The sequence below is a fragment of the Salarias fasciatus genome, chromosome 7 (assembly GCF_902148845.1).
Source record: "Salarias fasciatus chromosome 7, fSalaFa1.1, whole genome shotgun sequence".
Taxonomy (NCBI): domain Eukaryota; kingdom Metazoa; phylum Chordata; class Actinopteri; order Blenniiformes; family Blenniidae; genus Salarias; species Salarias fasciatus.
In genome coordinates, this window is record NC_043751.1 from 20258858 (window position 1) to 20278076 (window position 19219).

The 19219-nt window shown below is 40.7% G+C and overlaps 1 protein-coding gene and 1 non-coding gene across 8 annotated transcripts in view; both read right to left on the reverse strand.

Moving 5' to 3' along the window:
* Window positions 1-4372: 4372 nt before the first annotated feature.
* On the reverse strand, window positions 4373-4444 carry trnaq-cug (transfer RNA glutamine (anticodon CUG)). Its single transcript has one exon. It is a non-coding gene; the product is annotated as a tRNA-Gln (tRNA).
* Window positions 4445-12816: 8372 nt separating this feature from the next.
* The window catches only part of megf11 (multiple EGF-like-domains 11), an 80978-nt gene continuing 74575 nt past the window's right edge, over window positions 12817-19219 (reverse strand). For 4 of the 7 annotated variants that reach the window (XM_030096029.1, XM_030096025.1, XM_030096027.1 and 1 more), the window contains 8 exons: window positions 18525-18653; window positions 18246-18374; window positions 17906-18142; window positions 17352-17524; window positions 17135-17198; window positions 15449-15493; window positions 14142-14348; window positions 12817-13879 (listed from right to left, as the gene is read on the reverse strand). In XM_030096029.1, the coding sequence (XP_029951889.1) occupies window positions 13704-13879; window positions 14142-14348; window positions 15449-15493; window positions 17135-17198; window positions 17352-17524; window positions 17906-18142; window positions 18246-18374; window positions 18525-18653 (1160 nt within the window). In that variant the 3' untranslated portion in view covers window positions 12817-13703. The remainder of the gene's footprint in view (window positions 13880-14141; window positions 14349-15448; window positions 15494-17134; window positions 17199-17351; window positions 17525-17905; window positions 18143-18245; window positions 18375-18524; window positions 18654-19219) is intronic. The other 3 variants (XM_030096026.1, XM_030096024.1, XM_030096030.1) reach the window with 2 other exon arrangements.

Here is a 19219-nt window from a genome sequence, read left to right on the forward strand (position 1 = left end):
GGGAGTTTAGAGATGCTCAGCATCACAATTCATCTTATTCCAGAGTCAGCGACATGTTTAACGTCTCTCACATGTCCCTCTTAATCCTCACATACTCCACCAACATCAACCGGAAGTGTCATTTAAGTGATGTAACAATATTACACGAAGCACGCCGGAATTATTTCAAAACACTCAACTTCGCAAATGTATCCTTAAAGTACACGTTTTCTTTATCTGGTGAAATACTAAAAGTTTGTCATTGTGAGACTTGTTAAACTATTTGCCACCTGCCAACATGTGTACTCTGATGGTTCCTGCCTGTGATGGCTTCATTAAATTCAGCGCGAAAAAAAAAACATCTGAAGTTGATGGAATTTATATAATAATAATAATAATAATAATAATAATAATAATAATAATAATAATAATAATACTGGTAATATAGAACATGAAATAAAATGTTTCGTTGAATATATATATTTTTTAATTTTAGAGAAAGCATGCACTTGAATCCAATTTTAAGAAAATGATTGTCACATTTTATGTTTTTTTAAGAACTTTATGATATTGAAAAAAATAAATAATGATATAAAAATAAGAACTTTTCAGGATTGCAGAACACTATAACTCATATCACAAGCCGCAACACTTTTATGATTTATTTCTTTTTCTTTCACTTTCTATTTTGTGTGTTTTATTTTTTGTTGACGAACTGTGCCTTTAAGCATACTTTTTCTTGTTCAAGTTATTTCAACGCCTTCTTGTTTGCATAACATTTATAAATATATCAATACTTCGAGAAAATCAGAACGTCTCTCAATAGATGTACATATAGTCTATGGCAGATGATTGAAAACATGACATTGGACTGTCCTGTCAATAAAAAAATGCAAACAACTAATACCTGAAATCGTAATAAACTGCAATAATTCAATAAATTTCAGGCATTTGAGCAACAATGACTCATACTAGACGCTATTACAGGGATCGTTTTATTTTACAAGACAGTTGTATAAAACTAACAATGTTAAGTAGATCAGAAATTATTGAATTAATTTCTTTTTAGGCTTATTGAAATAAATTACTTGTTATTCTTTAAATGGTGATACAAACAAAAGAAGCAAAGATTAGAACTAATGTAAATATTAATACATAAATTCAATAAAAATATACCAAAATTGCAAATGAACAATATAAAATGACAGTTACAGGACGTTGTCATTTTTTACTTCACTACAGAAAATCTAGTGAATCACTTAATTATTTATGGTAAATGTGCAAATTTCACCTTTTCGGGAGCGTATTCTTAATCAATTATGGACAGCAGTCCAAAAGTGTGAGATTCTGAGGACAGGGACAAAATGTCCTTGTTGTCTTGCCCTCTGCTGCCCTTCTGTGGTGATTGCTAAGATATACAGTTTGTCGAAATAAACAAATTAAGATTTCTAAATACTCAGATTGTCCTTACAGATAGACTGCATTTTCAGATATCTTACTGTGTCACCCCAGTGTTGTTAAATTGATGGAAGATAAATATCAAATGCACTGAAAATGTAGTTTCTTGACAATAACAAGTCAGACAGCAGCTGAATCAACATGTCAGATATGGTATTACCTCTACAGAGATATGAAAAGTTTAAAACTTTAGATGAAAAAATGAGATATACAAGAGGCAGAGGGGAATAGGGCCCGAATAACCACATTACATGTCGGATGGTTACTTTCCTTCCATTTGACTGGAGAAGTTTTATTGGGTAAAAGATGAAAAATATAAATCTGTCTGGAGTATCTGAATAACAGCTTGAATGCTCACTCAGCAGCTGCAGCAGACTGTCAGCGTTTTCATTAGTCGGCGACTCGGCATGAGATTGAATCACCCACAGACTGAAAGCCCCAAAATGTATTTATGAATTCAGGATATTCGTCCAGAAAACTGTAGAATAACATCTGTGTTTGTCTGAAGTGCAGATTTTGTGTATACAGTTCAGATTGGTGAGGTGAGATAACGTTGAACAATATGTTCATTGTTATATTTCTTGACACACGTATAGCTCGCTGTTGGACTAAGGATGCTTTCAGCCATTTTGTCCTCAATAAAACCAACAAATCTGTATGCGATAGCCTCTAGTTTTATTTAAGTCCACAAGCAACCTCCAAGGATATTATGAGAGTAAAGGTTGAAAAAGGGTAAACACACAACCGAAAAAGCCTGAAGGCCTGAAATAATGAAGTCACCTCCAAACTTACAATTTACTTTTTCTATTTTTTTGCACGCTGCGAAAATCACATACTATATTGGACTCTGAAACGAAGCAATTTCCCCTCTGGGATCAATAAATTGGTTCTTGTTCTGATTTCTCTCTATCTGCCTGACATAGTATATTACTTTAATAGTTACACCATTACCTTGAGTGGAAATGGCATTTGTGCAAGGAAAAGGTGGTTGATTATTGAACACGCGTATGCTGCTTCCTTGTGTAAATGCAGATTTATTTATTTTTTTCCTCTCCAATGATTTAGCATGCCCCACGTAACAAGTAAGCTGCGACAAAAATATCACATTTCATGGCACTGATGGGCCCATCATCATCACAATTTGCAATGCAACAGTCTTTTTACATTTCTTACACGCTCCTTGCTTTCTAAAACATGAGGCAGTTCAGTCATATTGCCTTTGCGGGAACATTAATCAGCAGCACTGGCTTCACATGACATGTTTTAATCTTAGTGGAAAGCTGGGTATGAGCTCAGGAGCCATAGATCAAAAGCAGAAGCACTAAATGTCTGCAGGTGTTAGCCTCCATGAAATAACAAGTAGGATTTAAAGATGACAGTAACCGCGAGACTGCTGCTCTCAGGTGGAGGAAACAGCGCATCAATGAAGAAACGGTGGGACATAAAACAAATGAACAATTAACAGCTAGAAGACATTAATCAAGGCAGAGTTAACAGCATCATCAATATTACTTTGTACAATCACAACAGTGAAGCCAGTTTTTCTTGTGATTTAATTCAGTGGTCTTCAAAGTAAGCAGTAAACTTGGAATGTCAGAGAGCTTCGGGTGCAGGAAAAGTCTGAGGTTCAGTGGAAAACTTTTTTTCCAGAATGATTAAAAAAACACACACACACAGGAAAATCACATTTTTAAAAAAATAGAGGGCAAAATTATTAAACATTTGCCCCCCAAAAAATGTAGACTTAAAATCTAAAAAATACATGCTTCTGTGTGAATCCATAGCTGTATCATTCAACTGCAACAATTGCAGACTGTCATTGACACTGTACTTCAACACAGCAGTATCTGACCAGCATGTGAAAAGTTATGCAATATGGTTCAAGCTGTGTGAACAGAACTTTCAGCATATTGACAAATGCTGTTTGGATGTAAAAGTTACGTAACATGATTTTAATACTGATAGGAAACACATGGACTGAGCGTGACAGACACAGCAGCCAGTTTCTTTTCTTTCTGTCTTTTTTTTTTGACAGGAAAAGATTTTTCTACTGTCACTTGAAATGAAAACCAGCTTTGTACCCGAAGCAGCAGTTTCTTTTTACTGGATTGTAGACATGAGCTTTGTTTAACATTCCTGCATATATGCACATTGATATAACTCCTACTGGGGAGTGGTGCATGATGGTATGAGAAATAATGTAGTCGGGGAAGGTCAGTGCTTTTATTCAACCACATGATTGACTGGAGACCGTCACTGGTTGTACAAGTTTCACTGGCTTCTTAGTGTCTTCCATCTGCTCTTTCAGAGTGCATTGTTCTTCCACATCATCCACAAAATAACTTTTAACCAAACATAATTGTGGTCTGAATTGTTGAAGGAGAAAAGGCATTCTTCAGTCTAGTGTCCGATGGTTCTTTCGTGCTGAAAAACAACTTTGCGTGTGCTCAACATTATGATCATATAATCAGTCTTTAGACTTGCTGGTTACCTCTGCAAAACGAAAAGATTACTTTTTTCCACTGCGAATAGTCTTGTGAATATGCATATAGTTCGATTGCTGACACATAAAGTACTTCATCAGCATAGTTTGAGCCTGTTATCAGGGCTGAGGTCAAGATTCATCTGAAACATGAAAAGTCGAAAAACTCAGAGGTGTGCGTGCGTGCGTGCGTGCGTGTGTGTGCGTGTGTGTGTGCGCGTGTGTGCGCGTGTGCTACCACTGGCAATAGTTGCAGCCCCCTATGGCACAGATAAAGTGATGGATCTGAGATGTTGAGCTTCATGTGAGATGCCTGGACTTTAGTCTTCTGCTGCAAACTGGAACTTGAAAAAGTAAACTCACGTGTGACACGAGAGAGTGAGATATGCAGGAAATATACTTCGTTAAAGCTGATAACTGGAAGGACAAAAAAAAAAAAAAAAAAAAAAATTTAGGTCCTACCGAGATTTGAACTCGGATCGCTGGATTCAGAGTCCAGAGTGCTAACCATTACACCATAGAACCACGTGACATACATAGGTAAGTGATTCAGTCAAGATCTAGTCCTCAATGTTCTTTGTTATGTTATAGTTGACTGATTTGGGTTCAGATGTGGAGCTTGAAGGCTCCAATGAACGGCTGAAACTTGATCGCTCGACATTATTTTGCGTGTTTCATTTCTTTACCTGCTTTGTTGAGCTTGACGCCTCCTGGTGGTCATTAGGAGGAACAGCAGAGACTGGAGCGATGATAATTCCTGTCTGCTTTGTGTGCTCTTGAGCTTAACATTCAAATATCAAATACTGTATAGGGAAAAACATGGTTTTATTCAATGAAAAGTTAATAACTTACTTGTAATTTAGGTCTGTATTTGACTTCGGTGACTCTGCTAAACTGGCTCAAATTTTTGTCCTACCATAAAAACACGTTAAAAGCCTGTATCAGCTACAGTTTGTCATGATTTCCATTTGCGATATGAAAATACTGGTAAAACACTTTTTTTTTTTGCTTGTTTTATAATGCAAAAAAAAAAGATATCATTTAGCATGAGGCCTGACTGTAGGCCACAAGTTCTCCAACAAGCTTGCAGTAATGATTTATTAAAAGGTCAACTAAAAGGTGAAACACTGGACTTAGTGCTCATGTTGTAAAGTCAGTGTTATAAATATTTATATTCACATAACGTTTAGCCTTCTGACTCTCTATTCCACCCCAGTGGATTTGAAATGAAACAATCGATATGTACTTCAAGTGTGAAAAGTACTTTTAGCTTTATGTCATTTTCAGAACATATAAAATGCGTTGAGACTCCAACTGCATTCACCTGATTTGGATGTAAATAAGCTCAAACTGAAGATAAAAGTCTGTGCTTAAAAGTGCCTTTCTCCTGAAAGAATCAGTCACCACCTTAAGACAAATAAAAGAATTTACATTTCTATTTTCATCTTCAGCCTGAAAATGTAAATAAAGATGATTCTGAGTGATTGTACAACAGTGATCACACCAGTAATGTTATTTGTCACCTTGTGTTTCTACCAATTGGTCATTCGTTGTCAGTCATTGTGTAAAGTTGTGTCTCCTCACTGTGTAGTAAAAAGGGAATTTAAATCAAAATCTGATATTCAACTGGAAGTACAGGACTGAACTTATGTTCTTTGTTTCATTTGCATTTTTCCCATTCTAAAAACTGAATTTAAAATTGTTAACAATTCCAAAATACTGTTTTGATTTTGCATTACTTGAAATGCTGAAGATTTTTTGGGGTGTCGACAGTGAAAAGCAAAGAACAAAGACATGCATCCATGAACAATAAGCATCCTCTTGACAGAGTCAAAGAAAAAAGCAAATTGAAGAAGGAATAATTTTTTTTCTCTCATCAGTCGACTAAATACTCAAAACATTTTTTGGTGGTCTCCCATGTTAATCTGTTGGGAGCCGAATTCCCTGGATCTGCCTCTGCTACACAGAGCATCATGAAAAATGAAAAAGGCAATTATATAGCAGAAAACTGTCAGGTAGAGTCACACATAGTTGTAGTTTGAGTGTGGATTGTTGTAATGAGTTTTCTGTATTTCTTCCTGCAGAGACAACAGTCACGTCTGTTTAGAGAAATTAGTTTTGGAGTAGTGGGGAAACAATGCTCTCATAGACCTTCCCTCCTTTTTTTTTTTTTTTTTTTTAAGTTAGATTGATTCAAGCAAGTCCTTTGTACATTGAAGTGCTGCTCCAGTCTCACTTTGTTAAAAGACTTATTTAGTTATTGTGCAGATTTATGTGAACTAGGGTATATTTAGAGCCAAATTCGAGAGCAGTCATAGTGGCAGATGGAGTGAAAATGATCGGCCTGACTGGGATGAATACTGATTGTGCATTAAGTAAAGATCCAGCTCTGGTCCAATGGATCCGCAGAGTTCCTGGAGCTGGACGTGACCACAATAAAGATCTGCAGCTGAGCTCTGCTATGGATTTAGCCTCAGCAGCTCACAGTCAAATAGTACACATTTAAATATAATCACAGTCACAGAGGTACCGATTCTGCCCAGAGAAAATTTTTACTGTAAAAATACAAACAGTAGCAGATGCATTCACTTCAGCTGTCATTTCAAATGTTTTCAGTTGACCTCACTTTGCCTTCACTGCACATAAATCTACCGCCCTGCCTCCAGCAGCCATGTCAGGCTGAAGTGAAAGTGACAGGTCATGAAGTCGCTGTGTGGTCAGCATCCAGGTGCAGCCAGACAGGGCATGTAGAAGTTTGCCCCCTCGGCGTGTGACAGCTCCTGTGAAAGACGCAATGACAGGCAGAAAGGATTGGTGCATTTTTCCCCTTTACAAGGATTCTCAAACTGCAGAGGGAAGATTTCCCCCCTTACTGAGTTTGAACCACACTGTCCCCACATATAATCCCTCAAGTATGTTGCACATGTGTTTTTTTTTCCTCACAATTACAGAATCTTCCTTCCAAATGTTTTTTTTTCTTTTTTTTCTTTTCTTTTTTTTTTTCCCAATGACTGTAGTGATCCAGAAGCAATAAGAAGCATCACACGCTTTGTCTGTGGTTCTTGAGGTTTGGCGTGGGCCTCTCAAGAGGGGGGCACCAGCAGGGCTGCTTTTAAAGTTTGAAAACAAAATTCATTCACTCCTAAAACAAAATGTATAGAAACAGTTGGATGTTACTTTAATAATCTCCCCTATATTCCCACACGGCTGTTAGGATATTCTCAACTGGTCTGATTTGACAGAAAAATACATTTCTTTTTTTTTTTTTTCTGTCGGTTCCAAATGAAAGTTATATGGGGGTGCAGTGAACTGTGGCAAACAAATCTAAGTTGTATCTTTCAGAGTTTGTCTTTTGAGCACAAAATTCCCTGTTTTCATCTTTTCCCTCACAGGGGTTCAATATCTAGCAGCAGTGGAGAGAAAAAAAAGAAAAGGGCGAAACAACAAAACTGTGGAACAACTTGCATTTATTTGTCAGACTACTGTACCAGTCTGTTGAGCTTTTTTAAAACCGTCTTTTTTACTCCTTATTTTTAACTTCTTTGAAGCGTTTGATGTAATTTTTGAACGGACTTTCATCAAACCATGAGGAAAAAACTGGTTCAGAGTGATCAGGAGTAACAATCGACAGTAACAGTAGTGATATAAGCAGTGAATGGAGTAACTGTGTTAAAATAAACGGTATTTAATAATGAGTAAATTACATTTCTCAGCATTACAACTCTGCTACCATTACTGACAATAATATGAGACGTGTCTCCCTTAGTATAATTTACTGCTTTCAGCTTGGATTTTTCTCCCCCTGAGTCCAGCTGAGCCGACGGAGCATGATGTTTGTGTTCAGAAAGAAGGAAGCATATTGGTGCAACGTGCGTCAAGTGATGTGACAGAGATACAGCCATAGAGCCTGATCATTCAGGGCAGCTTTTAAATGGAAGTATGGACATCTATTGACATCCATCTATGTCAGTGGCAGGTGGGGAGTTTGACTGGGGCGGTACATCTGTCACACAGTAACGTAGGAGTCCTAAGGCGAGCTCAGGGAGGACAGAATCCTCTCGAAGAACAGAGGGGCAAAAGCTTGATCTTGATTTTCAGTATGAGTACAGACAATGAAAGCGGGGCCTCACAATCCTTCCGACTTTCTGGGTTTTAAACAGGAGGTGTCAGAAAAGTTACCACACGTCGCTTTTTGATCCTTCGATGTCGGCTCTTCCTATATCACTGTGAAGCAGAATTCACTAAGTGTTGGATTGTTCACCCACTAATAGGGAACGTGACCTGGGTTTAGACCACCATGAAACAGGTTAGTTTTACCCTACTGATGATGTGTTGTTGGAATCATAATAATGATAATATTTACATTAAATGCTGAATAATTAAATTAAATATTATGCACTTTATTGTGTTTTGTAAAAACAGCAACATTGCTTTAAAACCAACTGTTGCCAACTCCTTAATCAGGAACGTTGCAAGTGACATCATCATCTAATTTGCTAGTTCATTTGCATATCTAGGTCAAATTGGGTGATGACATCATCTAAAACTGATACATTGTTGCTAGCTTCTGAGTCAGGAAAGTTCTAAATGACATCATCATACAGGAAGAAGGAACTGTGCTGATGCAAAATGTCTTGTGACAGATGCAGCCATAGAGAGCCATGATCATTCAAAGGCAGCATGCCCATTTATTTCATTAATCATTTATTCACTTTTATAATAAATAATAAACATGCCTCTTGAAGTTCCTTTAAGATGGGATACAAATTCTTTGACATATTTAAACATTTTTTTTTTTTTTTTTAGTAATGCAATGGTTACTTTGCCTCGTAATTAGTTGCTTTTAAAATATTTGAGCTCAGTTTCTTTTTTGGAGAAGTAACTAGTAACTATAACTAATTAGTTTTTAAAAGGAACATGCCCAACACTGGATATAATGTGAGAAATTTCAGTAAAATATATTAAACACCAAGAACAATGTTGAACCGGTGTGTGTGTGTTTGAGTGTGTGTGTGTGTGTGTGTGTGTGTGTGTGTGTGTGTGTGTGTGTGTGTGTGTGTGTGTGTGTGTGTGTGTGTGTTCTTGTATTTCTATCCTTGTCGGGGCCAAATGTCCCCACAAGGATAGCAAAACGTGGAACGACGTGCCTTGTGGGGACCTTTTTCCGGTCCTAAGTAGGAGAAACAGTGTTTTCTTGACCATGTTGTTGTTACTGAAAAAAGTAAAAGTGCAAAAACATTTCTTTAGGGTTAGGCTTTGTTGTGGTGTGGGTTAGGGTAAGGGTCAGGGTTAGGGGCTAGACATGAATGGGAGTCAATGGACGGTCCCCACAAGGATAGAAATACAAGACTGTGTGTGTGTGTGTGTGTGTGTGTGTGTGTGTGTGTGTGTGTGTGTGTGTGTGTGTGTGTGTGTGTGTGTGTGTGTGTGCCCTGCTTTCATCAAGACCAAGACATAGGACTGTTTACATTTGCATTATTTATTTCTAAAATTAACCAAATGCACAAGAGTTTGTGGGTCCCTGGCCTGCTCAGCCTGCAAGCTCTGGACTCTGTCCGGTCTCAGCCTTGTGGTTTGAGTTGGGTTCTGGGGGTGGTCTGTGGTCTTCTTTACGTTCTCCCTCTGGTGCCTCCTGGGGTGGGGGTGTGGCCTTCTTCTCCGGGACGATTCGCTGGAGCCTCCTTGGCTCTGGTGATGTGCTCACTCATGAATGTAATTGATTGAATGAGCAGAACCAACAGTCATGTTGAAACACATCAACAAAGAAATTGTTTGGATTGTTTGGTAATTTTGTGAATTAGCGGCAGCCCTATTTCATGTCAACAAGACGAAACAAATGAAGAAATCAATCATAGCCTTTATTTTAATTGCTGTCAACTCACAAATGATGTTCATCTAATTGTTGTGTAAAAGCAATGTCACACTTACGGTGAAATATCAGCACAGCTGCGTATGACTACAACCTAGTCACAGCCGCGCCATTATTCAGAACCCTTCCTGTCTTATGGGATATTGTTAAGTTATTTAAACATTCAACACCTGACACAAACTGGAGTAAAAATAAAGGAGGAGAAAAGTGTTCTCGGCTGCAATGATTAATTTTAAACTTAATGTAAAATGGAAATGTGCTTAAAAGGAAAACAAATGACTTTCTGCGAGACAGCTGACACTGCTAAATTAGAAATGAGGGAGCCCAGATGTGCACAGATGTGGATGTGTCAGCGAGAATCTAGTCTAGGCTTATAGTAGAGGAGCGGGGACATACAGGGCATATTTAATAGCACACTTCCCATTGAAAATTTAATGGAGTGGTTCAGAATGGCTGAAGAAGGTTCGCAAAATTCAAAAGAAGGAAATAAAAAATGGTTTTCTGTTGGAGTGACTCAGCTGAAAGGCATCGCCCCTCTCCCCGGAGCAGTAATCATACCTGACTGTCTGGAATTGTCTCTTTTTAGGAAGCTGCCATGCACCGAGTTTCCACGCAGTTTGAACTCTCTCTGTGTTCAGTGTTTGCCCAGCTTCCAGTCTGACATCCAACTTTAACGAAGGCTCTGTTATGTTGCTGCCTTCGTCTCTCCGCTCTGTCTGAGCTGTGAGGAAATCACATGAATTACTTCTGTTCTGAAAGGATATTCAACAAGCTACAAAAATCGACATCTCTACTGAGTGCTCACCTTGCTGCAGCCTGACCTCATTTTTTTTTATGCCTCCCTCTAAAGTACCTGCTTGGATTTGGTCCATTACCTCCTTGACTTACAGGCTGCATTTGGTTTCAGTGGGGCATCACTCACGGCTTGTTGGCTGTCATTTGGGTGCCATGTCCATCATCTTTGGGGCTCAGGAAATCTCCTATTTACTGCCGAGAATCAATCAAAACTCTACGGTGGTGAGCTGGCACATGGTAACCTCTCCAAGTTCAAATGATATGACATTCATCCTGATTTCCAGTAATACCGCCACTTTACTTTCACTGCATCTATCAATTGCACACACAAAGTAGTTTAACATGACATTTAAAGCACAATGTTTTTACAGCATGTGCTGGATGTTTTCATGATTTAATGTAGGTTATGTTGAGGTTGAAGTCATTAGAAACCCGAGCCAGCAAGAAAGACTGCCGTCACGTCAGTGCTTTTATAGTGACTCTGCACTGGGCGGTAGTGCTCTAGAGCATCGCTCTCCCCTCATAGAGGGAAAATCTAGGCTCCGTCTATGTGGAGTGGAGTTATTTCCTGTGCATGCAAGGGGTGTTCAGGTTCCTCTTAACATCCAATATGCTGCAGTTACTCTCCTAGATTTGGAGGTCACCGGCCCGAGTGCTCCTCCTCCTACAGAGACCACATCAGCTTTAGCTCTCCACATCTGTTTCTTCTTCAATCCTCGGTATGTCATGCTATACTGAGCTTAGAGTGCCATCAGGAGGTTGAACAGAGAGCACGGAAGAGTCACAGCAAGGCGCAGAAGTGGACATCCTTTGGCCACAAGGGAGGTGAGAGGCATCAAGTGTCACGCCAGACCATTGGAAATCCTTGATATGCGTGCTCGATGACCTGCAAGGTTACCTGACCACACCAGTCACTGAGCCTCTGCCTGAACGACACAGGCATCTTTATGGACGACAACACTCCAGCTCAGGCCGCTGAAGACTGGGGTACCTCAAATAGAGCAGCCTGCACTTTCTCCTGAACTGAGATCAGCTAAGTCAGCGTGTAAAGCCTCGGAACTCCACCAGAATGACCTGAAGAGAGCGAGATGCCACGCCTCGGCAGCAGTGAATTCATAAATACCATCTTTCAGTCTGATATACAATTTTTAATACATCTTCAACAGAAATTCTTGTCAGTACGAGGATTTGAAGTCCACTAACTCAAAATAAAAGGTGAATGTGATTGATTAAAGACCAATATGTTCCTCTGTAATCAAATGATTTGTCAATGATGTCATTCTCACCTCTGGATTTTCTCTGCCCATCATTATGAGGGGACAGATGGCAGCTATACTCATACCTGCTGGACTAAATGTGGTATTAACCTGACTGAAACACATTTCTGATGGCAGAATAGGCATTTAATTTGAAACTTATGTACCAAAACAACAACCAGCTTTGATATGACAGCAACTAGAAAACCCTCCCTCAGAGGGGAAACAGTCATGGAAAGTATGATCCACTGTCACCACACTGCTCAAAGATGGCATAATGTCCGGCACTAATGAAACACTGTCTGTGCATCGATTGTCAACATGTTATTGCTTCTACCGGGGGTGAAATGTGATTCACATAGTGAATGAGTCGACTGAGTTCAATAAATAAAGAGGTTGTTTAGCCTGATACAAACATAAAATCTTTTATAAATGGATTTTTTTTTTTTTTTTACATATGATTCCCTTTGTGAATACTGCAAAGGGTATTTGTGGGTCTTAAATTGGTCAGATGATTATTTTTTTTTTCAATTTACAATTTGACAGAGAGAGAGAGAGAGAGAGAGAGAGAGAGAGAGAGAGAGAGAGAGAGAGAGAGAGAAAGAGAGAGAGAAAGAGAGAGAGAGAGACATTTTAAGTGACTTCAGAAACTGTTCACAAAATGACACTGATAATCTCACAAGAAGATAAATTGTGTTATCTACATCAGTGGGTATCCATTATCTGATCATGCTCATCTTTTTTTCTTAAATAGAATCACATTGATTAAAAAAAAAAACATAACCAAAACAAAAACCACCATCACTCATATAAATAAATATTAAGAAAAGCAAATAGCTTCATAAATACAAAACATAAATATTGAAAACAATCCATTTTAACACCCAGTAATTGAAAAATGTAAACTAACATTGGCAAGAAAAAAGCTTTCACATAAAAAACAACACAAGATTGAATCACTTTATCAGTGTGGGGGGAATCCAAAGTGTCCTGTACGCCTGTAACGTCTGTTACCGTAATAAATGTATGAACACTGGTGACCTGAATACATGTCCAGACACTCTGGACCTCATTAACACTAAAACTTAAAGAAGCTTTTAAGTTACAGATAGATCTCACATTAGTATAAACTATGTGACCATTACTGGATAACAGTGGATAAAGAACCATTACAATATTTTACTATTTATCCATGCGTCCTCAGTTCACTCTCAACTCAGTTTTCCTGTTTCATATCCCAAATAGAAGTAATTTTCCACTTTGGCTGATCATTTCATCACCTCAGAGCAGACCATCTCCAGCAGCAGCACACGCTGAAAGCTCTTTAACTCTCTATACATAATAAATCTTGACTTTGACATGGTCAAGGCTGCAATACCTTCCTTCCTTCGGGGAAAATCACTTCCGTCTGGAGGATATTACAAACACTTGGCTGCTCCTGAATAGTAAACCTATACTGTGGGCTGAAAATGAGTGTGAGGATAGCTCCATCCCTGTGAATAAACTGTCTACCCAATCCATGTACACTGCCTTCAGCGCTGTTAGGAACCATTTCGTTCCATTTCAGGAGGTCCGTAAAGAGTCTGGGCAGCAGCTTGAGTGAGCAGTCGTATAGGAAAATAAAAAGGGGTGAATGGTCGCTGGTGTGTGGGGCACTCTTCCCTCCCCTCCATCCTTGGGGGTGCCACAGAAAGAGTGTAAGTTTGGGGGGCTGAGAGCCCAGACGAGCGGCGGCTGTCCCTCCATCTCAACAAGATCTCAGTATCAAACACGGACTGAGACAAAGGGAGGGCCTGGCTGGAAGTTGTCTGAACGTTTCCTGGATGCCGGCACGCTGTCAGGGGCCAGGTGGAGGGCGTGCTCTCTAGAGGAGGGAGCTGGGGCTTTCTGGGGGCGGCGGAGGTGTGTGCGTGGGGCTGTGACGCATGGGCAGTATGTCGTAGTGGTTGGGGATGTGGGTGTTGCGGGGAAGGTCATAGGGGTTCTGGGAGAAGCCGGTGGCCATCCCGTTGGGCCCCTGCAGGACGCTCACCGTAGGCTCTGTGATGGTTCGGGGGGAAAGAAGGGACGGGGGGAAAGAGAGGAAGAGGTACATGAGAAAGACTGAAGATGAAAAGCGGCAGGCAAAGGCTAAGGAACAAAGAGGAAGGAGAGGTGCATGCAATAGAAAAGCAGCTCACATTTCCTCTTATCAAGGCTTACAGAGTCTGTACAGGCTCACAGCATGAGACATGAGCAGAGAAACCATAAGCTGCAGGACCCTGCTGAGCTCCACACACCAGAGCAACAACAACGGACTCACCAACATCATAGACATTCCTGCTCACACTGCCCAGGAGGGTGGCAGTGCCTCCAAAGGGCACTTCACGGTGGGAGGGGGATTTCATCTCCACATAGCTGCTCTCTGTGTGCTTGCACGCCAGCCCTGGTGGGTCTCTAATGGTGGCGTATGGATTCTCACTATTCAGGGAGCAGGAGCTGTTGCTGCACATGGAGCCCTTGATGTAATCTGCAGCAACCGCAAGACAAGGACATATTCAGTATCAACAAAGGAGTGACTGTGACTGACTTATAACAGCGGTGTGAATGCCTGGCCTCAATATAGAAACCCTAAAATTTAAACCAGTATCAAGGTGAGGCCAGCAGAATGGCGGTGGAAGTCGCTGCCATTCAGAAGAAGTTGAACTTCTTTTGTCTCTGACAGGTGAATGGCGGTACATAGTAATCAGAGTACAAAGGAGAGGGAGAGAGAGGAAGACTCATCTCATCCATAACAGTCTCATCAGGCTGATAAGAGGCCTCATTAGAGACCGCAGCAAAGCTCCTTCAAACCACTCTTTACACCCTTGGGTCCCTCACATTCACCACCAACTGCACAGTGTGAGAGACAAAATGACGTATCAGGCACTGAGCCACAGAGAGCAATTACTGCTGGAATAAAACCTCTGCCCACCACAATCTTGTCCGAAGTGTGGGCAGTTTTCACATAAATCATGGCGAATATAAGCATGTGGGATTTTAGGGTCAGAGAAATAACGATCTCAGAGGGGAACTAAAATCCAGATGGGAAAATTGGTGTTGAGCAAAAAAGGATTTTGTCATTTTGGTGCCAGTGAAGCTGAACAGGATGCTACATGCAGTACATGTCTGCACTCACACACACACACACACACACACACACACACACACTCACGCACACACAGGCATATGCACAACTCACACAAGCACACTCACAGACTTGCCTCTTTATCTTTCAGTCCTCTCACGATGCATTACCTTTTCCTTGACTCTAACCTTCACAACTGTTTAACCCCGCAGTCTAACTCCATTCTCAGCTTAAACTCTTTCTCTTTTGTCTCTTCTTAACCCTTAAGCACATGTAAATTGGTGAAGGTTCCTGCAATTTGGCCCCACAGATTTAGTGTTCTACCAGTTTTCAGGCAATCATAATAAGATATGGGGCACGGGCATGCACACACACACACACACACACATACGACATGGCTCCCCACAGGTCAGTGTGCAATCAGGCCAACAAGCCCATAAGTAGGAGAGTACAAGAACACACACTCACACACATCAAACTGTTCCACCTGTCAAATGATTTACCTTTTCTGGAGCCTCGTTGTGTCTGTGTCTCGCCCTGCTGAACATCTATAACAAATGTCACAACACAAAAGCCAAACATCACATAAGGATTCCCCCATTGTGTCAAGACTGACAGGCGACGCATCATTAAAGCACAATGCAGTATAATCTCATTTTATGTTCGCAATGAGCAAAGTAACGATGAGGAGTCATTGAACATTTCACCTGCTTGCTCTCACTTTCGTACAAACTCAGTGGTCACGTGGAATTTTTGATATATATTTGTAGTTTTGGGCTTCATTAGTTTGTCACTCACACACGTTTGTTTTCAGAGTGAAGAAAAAAAACTTAACAAGTCCTCATTACTGTCAGTGTCTTAAAGACAATTTCCAAAAGCAAATAAAGATATCCAACATTTAAGTCAAGCATGACAAAGACTGATTCATGAATATTTAGGCATCACTTTCGTTACCCTGAAGCATCCATGATCACTAGAAACGGTCTCCCTGCTTTCTCCAAGTACATCATTAACAATCTAAGAGTTATGGTTCTGAAAAGTAATCATGTTCGCAGCAAAATTATAAAAATTTAAGTATTACAGAATGTTTCTCGGGGTCATTTAATTTTAATTTTATACTGGTATAATTGTCTTGACAGCTATTGCTTTGCCTGAAGTCGGTAATAAGGAGATTGGAAACATGCTGATTTGCAAATGTCATAAAAACCAAGTCTTCACAGTGGTATGAAATTTAATATTTCGCAACAAAAGATCAACTCAAATATCTACCAAGTAACTTTATTTGTTCCTGTGGTCACCTTTTTCATAATAATATACCCTAGCAAGTGTGGAAGCAAGTCCAGAAAAAACAATAACATGTCTCTTGTGTTCAACCACCCCTTAATATAACAAGCAGCTATGCAATAAGAATATTCCAGCATGTTTATGAAAACACAATGTGTATTCCCTTTCTCTGTAAACTGCTTCCCATTCCAGATACTTGTGGATTCTTTTGCCCTGCGCATTTCAGATTTTTACTGCTCTAGCACACCTGATGTAAAAGAACGGATCATTAACCGGCTTCTGCGGAGCTTGATGAGGAGTCAGTCATGGGAATTCAGACGGTGGAAAAGTGAAACGTCTAAAACGTGCAGGGCAGAGTGTCCCTGACGGTCCGAGTTGGGAAACACTATAAAGCTACAATCCAGTCTTTTACATATCATTATGCATACAGGACAGTATCCACTGGCCCACATAACCATGCAGTTTTTAATGCAATAATCATTCTTAACTGATTATAACCACAGTATACTATGTTTTAAGCCATTTCGAATCAGAAAAGGGTGCAAAAAAAATGCCAACGCTATAATTTCTATAATTCACAGTCTAAGGGTTGTGATATCTGACCTGATGTAAGCCATCATAGAAAAATGTGCCACTGGGAGAAGTGAAAGAGAACTAATGAGCTCACAATGACCTCTATTCATCTTCACACCTCCGTTTTCTCTGTCCAACCCGCATATCTTATCAAAATCAGAGCAAAGGTTGTGTCAAACGAGAGACCACTGGTTCATCGTCATTCACGGCAGGCTAATGCCAATGAAAGGTCTGCGCTAATGATACATGTATCCTTGGTCTTAACTTGACAATTCTGCACAGCCCAAATTTTGTTTTTGTGTGGCGGCGTGTTGACGGAGAGGGAAACTGACCCAGGTCGTTGAGGTTGCAGTACGCTCTCCATTCGGAGCCATTTCTGCTTTTCAGAGTGCTCGACTGCGAAAAGAAAAACACAGCATGCTGTTGCTTCAACACTGCTGGATGTGACTGACATATAAAATGTAGCGTCACCACACACACACACACACACACACACACACACACACACACACACACACACACACACACACACGTGAAGGGAGGTCGTACTTTGAGTGTCAGAGTTCCTTCCAGGTTACTGGAAATGGTGGAGAGCACGTTGCATTGCGCCACAGTGTGGTAGCTGGGGTTGGAGAAGCACTGTCCACTGCCGCTGCTGCTGCTGTTCTGGCTCTGATTGACCTCAGGAGCGCTGGTCCTCATCGCCACAGTGCTGCCACACTCTGAGGGTTTACAAGATTGCTTGCATACAATGATTCAAGATCAAAAACAAATCCATCTATCTATAACTATTAAAAAACAAAACTGCTGCTGCGTTCCAGTTGTTGCAGGGCTTGTGTTCTTCTACAACTCTGCTGATAGTGACATTTTTATAAGGTGGGAATTTCCAAGAACTTGGTGCGACTGGAGAGCAGCAGGAGCAGGCTTCAGGTAGCACTAACATATGAATTGAAGATAACTTTGTCATACATGAGATCAAGTACCTTCCACTTCTTTCAATACATAATTATTATTATCTTACTGGGTGTGTTCAGTTTTGTTATACATTTCTATTGGTATATTAATATTCAGGTATTCAACCATAGGAAAGCAGGATATCTTACCAGACAGAGAATAGTCAGTGTTGGTGATGTGCATTGCTTGTGAGTAGGACACACTGGGCTGGATCTCGTGCCCCTTGTCCCTCTGCCGTTGTCTGTACCACACAAACAGGCTAAGCATGGCCATAATGATGAGGAGGAGGAAGATGATGCCCATGACGGCCCCTGCCGACTGGCGCTCTGAGCCTCGAGCTGGACTGATCTTGGTGTACGGGTTCAGCTCCTCCATCATGAGAGCTGCTACAGAGAAACCACAGGAAGAGGGTTGTTTCAACAACGTGTACACATCTGTGTTCAAGTGAGAAAACCCTGAAACACCTCGACTAACTCAATCACCTCTCACCTTGATCGCAGCGGATGCCTTTATATCCAGGGCTGCAGTAGCACGTTCCAGTCACATAGTCGCAGGTAGCATTGTTCAGGCACTCACACAGCTGCTGGCAGCCGTACCCAAATGTACCAGCAGGACACTCTGCATGACAGAGAGCCACATTAGTGCATCCATCAAAATTAAAGCACTTACAGGGTGGGAGCCAAAGTGTTTGCACAACACATGCACACAAGCGCGCTCATCCACCGGGTAATTTTGCACGGAGCTAAAATGTGCCTGGGACCACTCAACTCTGCTCACAGCTCGTCCCGATGAAGCCGGTTCGGCAGGCGCACTGGCCAGAGATGTGGTCGCAGTCGGCGCCGTTCTGGCAGCGGCAGACCTCGGCGCAGTCCCTGCCGTAAAACCCTGAAGGACAGCCTGGGACAGAGATGTACAAACCCATGGTGGCGGGGAGGGGTGGAAAAAACAAAGAGAGTGGAAGACAATGTAAAGAGTCAAGGTTATATTGCAAGGGAACAGGAAAATCAATACCATTCAGCGTCTCCACTGCATACTCAATAGGGGACAATGTGAATGAATGGAAATGAAACATTTCCTGCTTCAGCAGAAAACACAGTTATGCTGTTAACATAACCTGAAGGTGGAATTAAAAGAAGAAGACAGCAGGCGAGAGGAAGTCTCTGAGAAAGAGGAAAACTGTTCAAATAAATGTAATTTTCATGCACAATAGCAAGAGCACATTGCTACAAACAATGCTGAAAAACCCTCGGGGTGATAGATAATGGAATTCAAATTAGCGGACTGATGTTGATGATTCGCACTGTCCCTGAATAAATGACTCGAATGTGAAATGAGCACATTATTGAAGTGACCATTAGTATGATTTTAATGTTTCTCCGTCTCCCCCAAAAAAACAACAACAACAACAGTGTGCCGAATGAAAACTTAATACGATCTGATCACCCTGCCGTCTAAACAAATGT